Source organism: Calonectris borealis, chromosome 10, assembly GCF_964195595.1.
Source record: "Calonectris borealis chromosome 10, bCalBor7.hap1.2, whole genome shotgun sequence".
NCBI lineage: Eukaryota > Metazoa > Chordata > Aves > Procellariiformes > Procellariidae > Calonectris > Calonectris borealis.
In genome coordinates this window covers 3,455,477-3,468,826 of record NC_134321.1, presented here as the reverse complement: position 1 = coordinate 3,468,826, position 13,350 = coordinate 3,455,477, and the positions used below count along the sequence as shown (strand labels likewise).

The following is a 13,350-nucleotide window of genomic DNA, read 5'->3' as shown; positions in this document are numbered from 1 at the left end:
ATGAATAATTCCACTGACTTGAGAAAGTAAGAGTTGCCCAACCCAACCCAGCAATGAATCTTCTCTTCCTAATACCTTCGTCTTAAAACGCTAATCATATTAGGCCCCCCAGGTCCACCAGAAGATGTTAAAGTTGAACATATTTCTAGCACTACTGCTGTGTTATCCTGGAAGTCTGGAATAGATAATAATAGTCCGGTCCAGATCTACAGTGTTCAGACGAGAACTCCTTTCTCAGTTGGATGGCAAGCAGTTTCAACAGGTGAGCAATTTGAGAGTTGCCTTGTATTTTTTGCATATACCATTAATTACTCCGAAAATACATTGTCATTGACATGTTTATTTTGCATTTAGTTCCTGAAGTCATTAATGGTAGGACTCACAAGGCAACAGTGGTTGACTTAAGCCCTTGGGTTGAGTATGAGTTTCGTGTGGTTGCCAGCAATAGTGTTGGAATTGGGGAGCCAAGCAGACCATCAGCTCTACTGAAAACTAAAGCAGCAGGTAAGTCCCTAGTTCCTGTCATTTTTTTTCCACACAGACACGTTGCCAGCTCCAAAATGTGAGAATTTCACTGCAGCAGGGCCACTCACTCCTGCAGGGTTACTTACATATCTGTTTGGCATTTTAGTCTGTGGCTGCTATGGCTGTCATGAAACAGCAGACCTGCACTACCGATGCAAGGGATGCTTGGACATGATTGAGGTACCACACGCTTTGCTCTCTGGTTTGGAGATCACTTGGGCCAGCAATAAAGGCTGGAGCTGGCTCATGCTTCCTCCCTTTCATAGGTCCCAAAATATATCTAATCCCCATGCCTGAACACAAACTTTCATTCAAGCAATTGGGGAGCAACATTTGTTTTCTTCCAATTGTAACCGCGTTTATACCCTGCTCAGGGACTTGCATAGAAAATGATAAAGCCAGCTCTCTGGCATATCCTCGCACAAGCATGTAATGCCTTTGCTGCAGAGTGTGTTTGATATCTGAGCATCAGTGGGGACAGGATATTGGCTTTAACTGGAGGAAATAAATTACAGCATCCAAAGCCCAGTGAAACTAATAGCTTCCACAGACTCCAGGACAGGATCCTTACTATCTGTCTGTCTAACCTTTACACATTTATCTTCTGGGACTTGGAACCTCATAAGAAGACTCATTCTTGGATGACCGACACTGTCAGTCCTTTGACCTACTCAGTTTGGCACAATTTATTTGAAGCCCGAACCTTTGGTTTGTTTTATGTTTCTCCCAGCCCCCTGCTTATCAACTCTCTCCCACCTATAAAATCAGTATTTATAGGACGGAAAGTAGTAAAATGGAAGCAGCTTTTACAATCCACTTTCTTTTCTCTGTTTATCTCATTTGCCAAGCTCTGAAGTCTGGCAAGCTGCATTACAAGACAGAACTCAAAATACAGTATTGTGCATTATACAGCAGAAAATACATATATCCTTAGAAATGGGGATTCATTTGTTTCTCAGAATACCTACAATATTTGTCCCAAGGCAGAATTACTTCAAAATGTATTAAATCTGTTGATTTAAATTTAATAAGTTCTTTTTCCTACTGTTGAAGCAAAAGCTTATGCTGAGTACTGATGCCAGAAAAAACTATTTGATCATTAGAACACCAATTTTGATAGATTTTGTCAGCTTTCCAGGTACAGAGAGACATTAAATGAGTAAAGCAGATTGTAGGCTGCTCCCAAGCAAAGGGAAGAGCCTGAGAGCCTCCAGCCTGGAAAGATGCACTGATCCTGCTGGGCTTACGTGTCTGGGGGATGCATGCCCAAGTGGTACATGACCCCGTCCTCCAGCAGGAGAACCACAGGAAACTTCCACATGCAAGGAGTAAAGAGCAATGTGAAAAAGGAAGTCTAAAGAAAAGCTGGAGACAGGAAGAGGCCAGATTTTCTAAATTTCCCAGCAGAGTATCATAGATATATGTTCTCCATTACATGATTGATCATGAAGTCAAAATTAGTCTTGAGAAGGTCTTTCTTGCTGTTGCCACCGTGGGGCTTTGTAAAGTGTGATATTCAAAACCACCTATACTGTCAGTAAAAGCTTTCATCTTTTAAAGGGTTTTTTTTTATTAGAGGGATTCACAAGGCTAGGGCTAGAATGAGAAAGAAACAAATTAATATTATTTATCATGGCAATAGCACAAGCAACATTATTTCCTTACAGTGTAGCACTGGCTGAAGCTTAACAGGAGGAATAGAAAGACTCACTTCAGGTTTTAGTTGCTTAACCCCTTCGCTGCTGTAAATCATTCTGTCTCAAAACATTGCTGTGCAGTGGGAGAAGTAACAGCCCATCTTTATTTTTTTTATCAGAATAGGAAACTGAAAACAGTATGACAGTGTGGACAGCAAAAGGCTGGCCATGAAAGGGTGACTTTGAACTGTGCTGTTATAATAGCTATTTTGCCAGCTGAAATCTGAGCATTAGTAGATTTGTGGATGCAAATGAGCCAATGTTCATTTCATCAAAATGGAACTGAGAATTAATTGAGCCTCTGTTAGTGCACTCAGCTGTAAATTTTCATCTGTTTCTCAACTATGACCCAGTTGAGGCTCTGCTGAACAGTAGTACAAATTTTTTCCCCATGCAAATGTGGTAAGTACTGAACACATTTAACACATGAACTAATTGGGCATCAACTGGTTCATGAAACAGTGAAACACTAGGCTTGAAAGTCTGTTTTGTCATATTTTCCTTTAATGCAGTTCTTTTCAGTCTTACATTATTTGCCTCTGATGTGCACAAAGACATTGATTGTGAGTGACAAAATTGAATACCTATGCTAAACTCTCCAAAAAAGCCTGTGCGTTTGCACTTGCACTCACTTTTATGACTGCACAACAAAATTATTGTGAAACTTCTACATTTCTAGAGAGGATGAAATCAGATAAAGATTTATATGTGGACTTGAATCTAGTGATAGTGGGTTCACATAAATTTCTGTGAACTTAAAGGGCTATTGCATTTATTGCCTCTACTAGAGCTGGGCTAACGCTGGGTGGAAGACATGGGGAAGGGCAGGCGGATGTGGCAAAACTTGCCAAAATCTCAAAAAAAGCTTCTGAGATATAATTGTTCCACCTATTTCTGACCCTGTCCTCAGCCCTGTCTCAATACATCCAATTTTCAGACAGTGAGAGCTGAATGAAGGGAACGACAAAACAGTCTTGAAATTTCTAAAAATAGTACCAAGGGTTTGGAGATAGCAAACAGTACAAATGCCTTCATATAGGGGTTTCTGTCTCAGTCAGTTCCAGAGTTCTCCTCTTTCTTATACTTCTCCAGCAGCTGAAAAGGAACAGGATATCATCCTTGCAAGTAGATCTATAGCAAACTATACAATAAGAACAAGGCTGGTCTGTCTAAATTCCATCCATTACCTCACAAACCAGATCCCCAAAACTGTCAATATTTATGGGCTAATGGGGCGGACATGTTTATGGAAATATAGAGCAAGAGGCAAGAAATGCCGATATTTTTCTTGCCTCTCCACTGGGAGCCATTTGAGTGATGAGAAGCCCCTTCAGCCCACAACACCAGCACATTGCTTGACCTCAACCCTGCGCCATACACCTGGAGCAACGCTGGGGAAATCAAGCTCTAATCAACGAACTTTTGGACACTTACAGTGTTGGGAGAAGGAGGAAGCAAATTAAGAGTTTTGAATTTTCTAAGAAAAGCATACAGCCAATTAAAAAAATTAATATATTGCTCCAACAACGTGTTTACAGAACAAATGCATAATTAGTAAATCAGTAGTGTTGCAGCTACAGTCTGAATGGAACATCATTTTGCCAATTAGTTGATGAGGCATAATAATGTCAGATACTTGATGCTACTAGCTTCTTTAATTAATTTTTTGAACCAGGGTACTCATGTATCAAATACATCTGTGGCTTCAGCCTTATAAACTTGAAAATGTGTAAACATAATTTCAGTTCATTTAAAATGTACTGTTGTGTAATATAGTCCCTGTTCTACGTGTTGAAAGGCAGAATAGCTGCATGCGAGCTAGGAAAAGCTCTAATCATCCAGTTGACAAGACCCCTGGCCATAGCACTGGGTAGTTGCAAGCACCAACGTCTTTTCTTCTCCAGTTCCTGTCGTGGCACCAACGAACATCAGCGGAGGAGGAGGGAGCCGTTCTGAGCTGGTCATCACATGGGAGGTAATTGTTAGCGCAATTAACCTAAGCTGTCTAATGGGGAAGAGTCCATGGGTGAAATCACAGCCCTGCTGAAATCCAAAGGCTTTTGGTCATTGGCTTCGGCTGAGCCTGGATTTCATCCTGCATCTGGAGAGAAAACAGCCTGTAAGATCTACAGCAAGTTTTCTGTGTTATAGCGAACAATTTATAAAAATAAACAGTTTAAGAGGCATGTTATAAAGATGTTTAGAAGTCTGTATAACCCTCTTATCTCCATTGTACAGGAGGTGCTTAACACACTAATCTGCTTGGCCATTTTCTGCATTAACATTTCTCATACTTTTGTTTACATGTTTTTCATTCTGGAACACCATGCTGACAAGACATATCCTATTATGCGTTAAAGGAGATGAGCCCTTTAATTCTCCAGCACTCCAGCGAGAGGAGAGAATATACATTTTCAGAACAGTTAATACCATACTACAGGTTGCAGTGGGTGAGTGCAGGTCATTTCAGAGTCGGAAAGTAAGCGTCATGGGAAGGAGCCCCCACCTCCAGCCACCCGGCAGCCTCCCCGCGGGCACCATGATGAAGGCAGGCGGCATCTCTCAAAGCCCGTGCGGTGATGGGGCAGGTGCTTGGTCAGGGCTCCAGCCCCTATGGAAAAACTCCCCAAAACACAACTCCCACCCTCTGGGTTTTTCATTGCCGCTGAAAAATACATATGAAGTTAATGTGACTCACCTAGTTAAATCTCTTCCCTGGCTTTGAGGACATCTGACTGAAGTAGGAGGTACCCCATGCCATCAGCAGCACCCAGGCTGGCGGGCAAGGGCCAGGCAGCCTTCCCTCAGAGACAGCCCCTGTCTCAGAAGCTGCCCAAGATGACCTCTGTTTAGTTCCTAATTTGGGATGGGGCCTCCAAAAACACAGCGCTCCCTTTGTAAGTCCTGGAAAACATTTCTTCATGGGAAAAAAAAAAGCCTTCTAGTTCAGCTTAAGCAAGGAAAGCAGTCTGCTCCCTCCCTTGACTTCATTCTTCTTCCAAAGAAATAACCAAGCTCATGTACACAGTTTGAAGGAAAGCGAAAGGAATTAAATTAAACTAAAAGTGATGTTATTCATCAGCTGAGTTATCTGTGTTCTCCTGTATGCTAAAAAACTGCCCTTTAACCAGACTTTTGAGGGGGGAAGGGAACTGACAGAAAAAAAAACGAGGTCAAAATTTTAAAATCCCCACTAGATAAATAATATTGCCAATGCTTTCCCCTCTCCACGCTCCAAACAGAGTGAAACTTCACTTTTACTGAACTAAATTTTCCTCCATATGCATCTTCCACTGTTTTGTTTCATTTTCTCCTCTACTGATCTAGTCTTTGGGAGCAGCAGAACATGAAAATTGAAAACAACCTGAGACATCTCAATCAAATTATCCCGTTGGACTCCATAGTGTGTCCTGAAAAATAGTCAGAAGAAATACTAATTATGCCAAGCTAACAACACTGAACATGACTCTCCAGCTTTCTGTGATGAACTCACTAAACATCTTGATTAAATCTGAGGTCACAGAAGCCTCAAAAACAAATTAAATGCTCTAGAAAGGAGCTTGAACTCTTACAAATCCCCAGTGCACCATCATCACTCACACTTAACTCTCTCAGGACTGGAAAAGAGCTAGAAGGGAGCATATTGGGGAATTAATATTTGTAAAACTCTTAAGGAAAGACACATTTGTTATATATGCCAGGCCAGGGTTATTATTAGAATTAGAAGGAATTTACGAAGAAAAAAATAAAATAAGTGCCCTGAAATCTGATTTTTTTTTTCTCCCATCTTCTCACACCGTTGGTGCTCCCAGTAGTTTCTCCACAGGAGAAGAGCTTGGAGCCTGGAACGATCACAGGGGCTGCCGTTCTGCCCCTATGTTTTTCTCTCTCTTTTTGCACCATTTTTCATGTCTGCTTTTCTGTGCACCTTACTTTGATGCAAGCATCTAAAATAAATGAAGTTTTGCTAAGAAATGCTTCCTTCCTCCATGTACTACTGATCTTTTCTTGTTTCATAAATGTCCTCTTGCTTTGAGAAGCCAATGCAGAAGTATTTTTACCGCAAGAAAACAAAAAAGTTCATGCTGGATACAGTGTTGATGTAATTGCCCGTTCAATATGAGTCATTAAAACATATCTTGACATGAGATTTTGTTAATAGAAACATTAATTTGCCATGTTGACTTGCAATAACATTTCTGTTCTAAACAAACTTAAGTAAGAATATGTTCATGCACGTGAGACTTTCACCTGTGCTAAAAAAATCTGTGAGTACTGTACTCGTATGCAGGCAGTTATACAGCTGACACACACTTCTGTGTATACATTTGCTCCTTTCCCAACTCTTTTTTTTCTTTAAAAATCATTTATTTAAAATTAACATTCCTATACCCCTTGGGGAAAAAAAATCAGCTGCAACCTGTACTGAGTGAAATGCTTTTAATTTTGAAAACTTCATGCCTGAAAGAGAATAACTTTAATGGAGCTGATCAGATCTTTTGTTTCTAAATTGATTGCCTCAATAGATTTATTATTTTGATTTTTATTTCAATATTACATTGACTGATGGAGCAAACATTATTATCTTCTCTAAGGCACAGTCAACTAAATCAATACCACTAAAATATACTCAGAGAATGAAGATTCAATTAAAACAGTGTGTACTTGCAAATGCTTATTGACTGACTGCCTTGTCACTACAGCCAGTTCTAGAAGAACTACAAAATGGGGAAGGTTTTGGCTACATCATTATGTTTCGTCCTCTTGGCTCAACAACCTGGACAAAAGCAGTGGTGGCTTCAGTAGAAGCAAACAAATACGTGTATAGGAATGAAAGCATTACACCTCTCTCTCCTTTTGAAGTGAAAGTTGGTGTCTACAACAACGAAGGAGAAGGGACCCTGAGCTCCATATCCATTGTCTACTCAGGAGAAGACGGTAACGCGTGTTACTCTTATTAGTAATGGTTCTGTAACATCAATAGGTCCCAGACATGATCAGGCAGATCTCCACAGGGATATTAGGGAGCCTGCTCAAAGCTGCTCATTGAAGATTGACAAGAGACACGAGGCAGAAAATGGGAAATAGAAGTAAACAAAAGCAAGGGGCAGATTTTCAGAATCGCTTTAAGTAGACAGCATGTTTCAACCTCTTTGTCCCCAAGGAGCTCCCGCTGAGTGGGCTGGGAAAATCAGGAGATACTCAAAAGTGTAGCTCTCAGAGGGTCTAGATTTCAGACCACTCAGTGCAGCTGATCTCCTCTGAAAATCTGTCCCAGTTTATGGGTAATGACCAGTTTTGAACAATTACGGTTTTGCTGATGTTCCAGAATAAACAGGCAGCAAAGCTAGGGATTCACACCAGTTTTCCTGAGCCTCTGCCTGCTGGTCCCCCACAAAATCTCTTCCTCTTTTCTTGAATCTCCCTTGGTTTTGACTAACACAAGTGTTCCACCAGCTGTGTTTTCTCCCATCACCCAGAGCCGCAGATAGCACCAGCGGGGGCTTCGGCGCTGAGCGTGTCGGCGGCAGAGGTGGAGGTCTCCTGGCAGCCCATCGCGTGGAACAGGCACACGGGCAGGGTGCTGGGCTACGAGGTGAGGAGGCTGGTGCTGGTGTCTGACACCTTACAGATGTCCCTTTCCCAGCCACATTTGTATTCTGGTTCCTCCTCCTTTTTCTTCCAAGTTAACAGCAATGGAGCTCTTCACCCGGCTCTCATTAGCAACATTTCACCTGAGATAATCACAAGCTTTTACAGACCAGGACTGCAGCTCTGTCCCACACTTTTTGTAATGTAAATTAAAACCTCACGATTAATCATTTGTGATGGCTACTATAAAAGGACTCCACAAAACAAAGCTGATCCTCCTCTTCTTACACAGCCGTAACGCTATCCGAGCACGATGGGGTACTTGATAGTTTGAGGGCGTGCACATGACCCATAGCATTGCTTACAGAAGAAACCAGGATAAATGCACTTCATTGCTATCCAAAGCTTGTGCTGCAGCGTATTTGAAAGGCTTTTGGCTTCGCACTCCTATTCGTAGTGAGCACGAGCACCTGCTCGTTTACCAATAACTGGCAGGTCTTTTGCCCTGTGCACTGGGGTGCATTGCTGGTCTCACGGCATCAAGTCCAGGGTCAGATCCAGGGAGAGACGTTCCAGGATCTGAGCAGGGGGAGCTGCATGGATGCTGCCATACCCCGGTGGCACTCAGCCAGCTGTGCCGCTTCTGGCTTCGCTCTGGTCTCCAGCACCCGGTGCGAGCAGAAACCCAGTGACAGACCAGAGGTCCCTCCAGCGGGGCGGGGGGAGCAGATTTTTGTATTAATATCTGGGATACTTCAAAGTAACCTCCGATATGATTCCTGGGAATTTTACTTGCACAATGAAACAATTATTTTTATCTTTTTTTTTTTTAATAAGATAAACCACAAGTAAAGCAAGTCAGAAATACTTTAAATTCTGTCCTATCATTACCAATGCATAAATGAAGGTAATAGAAGTCATGTACAGCACATAAACCTTCCTGTAATCAACTACTCACTGAAAAAAAAAACAGGTCTAAATAGCTGTCACTCAATCAAAACTAGAGGCAGGATACAAAATAATGAAAAAACCTCTTAGATGACCAAGATAAATGTTTCTTTGTATCTTTTAAAGTTTTCTTCAAATGTGTTCAAACCATAAAACCAAACAAGCTTTTAAAATTTTTCATCTTATCACAGGTTTCCTTTTGGACATCTATAAAGTTAAGGATTTCATTTACTTCATTAATTGGTATCCAGTCTCTGAAATTTTATTTCCTCTCTATAAATATTCGTGCTTGGTTTTATTTCCTGCTGGTTTTGAATACAAAAAAAATCCTGTATTCCTTCATTGTCAGCATGTCTGCTTCCCAGCCAAATCTGTAATTGATGGAAAGCAATGAATTGCCTGTTCTTTGTTCTCGCTTTTCAGATTTTATATTGGACTGATGATCCTAAGGAAAGCACAGCTGGTAAAGTCAGAGTCAATGGGAATGTAACAGCCAAAAACATCACAGGACTAAAAGCTAACACGGTGTATTTTGCAACAGTTCGAGCTTACAACACTGCAGGGACGGGGCCCTCTAGCACCCCGGTAAATGTCACCACTAAAAAATCACGTGAGTATTCCATTTCATACAACAAATGTTGCAAACTCCCAAGTGTGATAGTGACATTTCAGCTTACCGTGACCCATGTTTGATAAATGTTGCAGTATCAAAGAAAACTGGATTCCAAATTTCTTCATAAAAATAAGCAACAATATCTGTGACTAAAAAACTTCTCTATCTCTTCCCTGACAATATTTTTGTGATCACCATCAAGTTTATTCAGACTCTGGTATTTAAGACATTACTGTAATATTTAGCTTGGGCTTCAGTTCTGTCTCAATGGAAGCCAAAATTCTCATCAACTTAAATCAGACTTGGGAAGGTTATTTCATTTACCCTATTCTATTTATACGCTAAAGTAATTCTGTACACCTACAAAATCAGATAACATCGGTGTTTGTGTTCCTGTAGAGTAGCAGCTGTTAGGAAGGATTTCCTTTTGCATTGCAACAGCATGTCACTTGCTTTCAGGAGATTTCAAAAGAGATGCAGAGTCAATAAAGGAAAGATGTTCCACAGGTCCAACAATAGATTTGGGTGTGCAAATATGGGTTTGGTTTTTTTAAAGAAAAATGTTAAATGCTCCAAATACAGTGCTTTTTTGAAACCTTTAAACTGTGCACTACTGAGGGTAGCATATGGGATACATTCATATAAATACTATTTAGTCATTAATTTTTTAAATTTTCAGCAATTTAAATTTTCCTTCTGTAGAAGGAAAACCATATGCTATTCTGTTTGTGAGAAGCAGCTTCATGAAACCAATGCTTTCATAGGCCCATCCTCCAAGGTAATAAGGAAGCACTGAGCACCATCCTGCAGGACTGAACCCCTGAAGTAAATGTTCACTAAGAGCGAAATAGTCGTAAAGAAGGAAATCTTGGTAATCTGCTATGTACCCAAGTGCCCCAAAGTCATTACTGTTTAAGCGTTCTGGTTTTTTAATACTTTCTTTGGACTATGGTTTCCCAGTAAATAACTGATGAGCTCTTTTGCACAAAAAGGGAAATATTTCTCCTGTCTTTCACCAATACTCCTGTTGTTTATGTGCTGTTCCATGCTATTTCTTAAGTGCAAGGCAGGAACCAACTTGTAACTTGAGTTCATGATAAAATTTACCATGTAATTAATTTAATGTAATTAACATAAACCAAATAAAGCCAGAGAAGGCATTTTTTAAGGACTCAAACAGAACTCTTCTCACAGGCAATTTCTTAATGGAAAATAGACTCATGTCTGGAAATGTTTCTCTATATTTGTATGTGCATATGTATGAAAGACAAGTTAAAGACATGGCAGTCAAGTGACAAGACATATAAGGAATAAATTTGCTTTTGTTTTACATTGACTTCACCTTCTGTCAAATTCAGGATTGTGCTAATGGTTCATTTAAAAATTAAAGTAAACATAACCCTTTTAATATTTAAAAACATATATTAAAATTTTAAGCTCCAGTGTCAGAAAGATGCAAGCACTTTCAATATGAGTAGAGATAATATGTCAAGAGAATATAAACAATGTACAGCTACAGCGGGAGCTTTAGCTTCAAGGTAATAGCTCTGTCTTCCTACTCATTGTCCAGGATTCCCAGAATGTCCTGTGCATGCCATTATTGTAGAGACTAAGCACCATCAATTTATTCTGTCTCCATGGGAAATGAAAGAAATTGTGGAGTATTACCAAATCAACAGTACCTTCCAAGTTAAATACATTAATCATCAACACATAGGAACTGTAGGGAGAAAAGAAGGATCCCAAAAGTTAAGCATTTTAAAGTCAGGTCTGGGATACTCACAACACGTTTCTCCAAATCTCTCCTCCTTTTTCTTAATTCTGTTCAAATCCTTATTTCCTCTAACACCCTCAGTGCCGTCCTCCCAAGCAGGGTCCGGGAGGACGCACCACGGAGAAGGAGATAATGTGTTGTTCTAAATCTGAGATACAGTTCAAAGGCACAGTTTCAACTTCACATGTTCACACAGGATTCGATTTCAGTCACTTGTAGGCAAATTTTCAAAGTCCTGGCACTTAGGCATAAAAAGCCTTTGAAAAGCTACTCTCAGCCTATTGTGCTGAGAATTTATAAAATCCTACAATGTTTCATGATGGATCACATGGAGACTTTAATGTGTAGCTCTTTGTAACCTGCCCTCATGGCTGATGAAAATCTTGTCTTTTGTATTTTACTCTTAGTTTTAGCTTTTTCTGAAATCCATACAGAAAACATTCTCTAGTACATTAAAATACAGATAGGAATAACATAGTACTTAAAGAAAATCTATCAAATATAACTTGAACTGTCAGACACTGTCAGGCTTTTCCTAATTTTGAAAATGAACTCTCACAGTAAGTGGTTTTGTGCTATGAATAGATCTTTATTCTGACTAATACAAGAGCAATGATGGACTGGAAAATATTTTTTACTCGTTTAGATTTGAGTCACCCATGCATTTGCTACTTCCATGTCAGCAGCTCATTCAATTACACTATGCAAATTAATATTCAGTTGTATCTTGTGATTATCGTCACCTTTTTTTTAAAGCACCAAGTCAACCCCCGGCAAACATTGCCTGGAAGCTGACAAATTCCAAAATCTGCTTGAACTGGGAACACGTGAAAACAATGGAGAATGAATCAGAGGTGCTAGGCTACAAAGTAAGTAATTTCTTTATCTCATTAATCAGACATGTTGTTTATAGTAGAGGTACAAACAGTGACTTGTTGAAATGCGACTGCTCATTACCTGGAAAACAGCGACTTTTCTGGAGTTATTGGGATGGTTGGCTGACATTTATATAAATGGAAAACAGCTGAGTTCGTTCAGATAGGACCTCTTTATCCCAACACAGGGTTTTCTGTCCCCAACGCTGGATATCTCTTGTCTCATTTCCCTTGTAATCATATAAGATTCTTGCATTCACATCTGCTTTGGAAGGGAGTTTCACACATATATAAGAAGTAGAGAACAGTCTCTTAAACATTAGAGACAGGTATAAAACACATTTAAAAGTTCTCACTCTCTGGCAATTCATAAATGTACCTTTGAAAATAGATAGGAAGATACTCACGTAAAGATCAATGTGGGTGAAGTAAAAAGTACTTCCATAAATCTTTTTTTTAAGGAAAGGAAAATTTAGTTTAAAGTTGGTTTGCAGTGGCTCTGACCCCAAAAGACTTATGGAAAGACTTTTTTACTTCTGAAGGATTGTAAAAATGGAGGTGGAGAGTGCTTACATGAGGAAAGGTTCTCAGCATCCAGATCCTCATGTTGCTAGGCATTTTAGTGTCTGCACAGAGTTATTTATGCCTAGGGAGGAAAAGGACACAAAAAACCCCCCACCTTGCAATCTTTCTTGAGATCATATTCTTTTCCACCCTAGCGAGTGTGTCTGAGTAGCTCCACACACTGGGGAAAAAGTTAAAACCAGACTATTAAGCTTTTTTCCTTTGTGTCAAACCTACCTGCTTCTAGGCTACACCTGCTTATTACATTTTGATGTGGAAAGAGTGCTTTAAGTACTGCGGTATTTGTTGTATGATCCCTGTTTCTCTTTCTGCTTTGCTCTTCAGTTGCTCTTTTTAACACAAATATGCCAAAAGATTGTCAAGAGAAAGGAGTCAAACACTGTCTAGCAAGGAAGAAAGGCTTCTTGGAGGAAAAAAGCTGATCGTAGTCTGTAGGATCCCTGCCTGGACTCCCCAGGCTGCTCTGCTCCTTGGTCCAATGATTCATTAGCAAAAAGACCCAAGTGCCAGTGGGCGCTGGATCCGTCATGTTTAGTTGTAGGAATGTGCTTCCTAAGTGGAAACCCAGATGCTACTACCCAAATTTCTGTCCTTTCTTGAAGTCTTTAAAAACATACCGCTATTTAATTTAGCAAGTGGTAATTTCACATGAAAGTCATCATGAATATTTCTATTTGACTACAAATGCGCGCCAAAAACCGGTGAAATTTAATAAAAACCCTAAAACTTCAGTTCCTGAAG

The 13,350-nt window shown here is 40.0% G+C and overlaps 1 protein-coding gene and 1 long non-coding RNA gene across 2 annotated transcripts in view; one reads left to right on the top strand and one right to left on the bottom strand.

Annotated features, from left to right (window-relative positions):
- CNTN6 (contactin 6) overlaps positions 1-13,350 on the top strand; it is a 149,013-nt gene that overhangs the window by 133,734 nt on the left and 1,929 nt on the right. Inside the window, exons 15-21 of the mRNA XM_075158606.1 lie at positions 104-262; positions 355-504; positions 4,127-4,197; positions 6,926-7,160; positions 7,703-7,818; positions 9,186-9,372; positions 11,906-12,018. Coding sequence (XP_075014707.1) covers positions 104-262; positions 355-504; positions 4,127-4,197; positions 6,926-7,160; positions 7,703-7,818; positions 9,186-9,372; positions 11,906-12,018 — 1,031 coding nt within the window. The remainder of the gene's footprint in view (positions 1-103; positions 263-354; positions 505-4,126; positions 4,198-6,925; positions 7,161-7,702; positions 7,819-9,185; positions 9,373-11,905; positions 12,019-13,350) is intronic.
- The window catches only part of LOC142086086 (uncharacterized), a 35,030-nt gene continuing 23,761 nt past the window's right edge, over positions 2,082-13,350 (bottom strand). The window contains exon 4 of the long non-coding RNA XR_012674964.1: positions 2,082-4,323. This is a non-coding gene — a long non-coding RNA (uncharacterized LOC142086086). The remainder of the gene's footprint in view (positions 4,324-13,350) is intronic.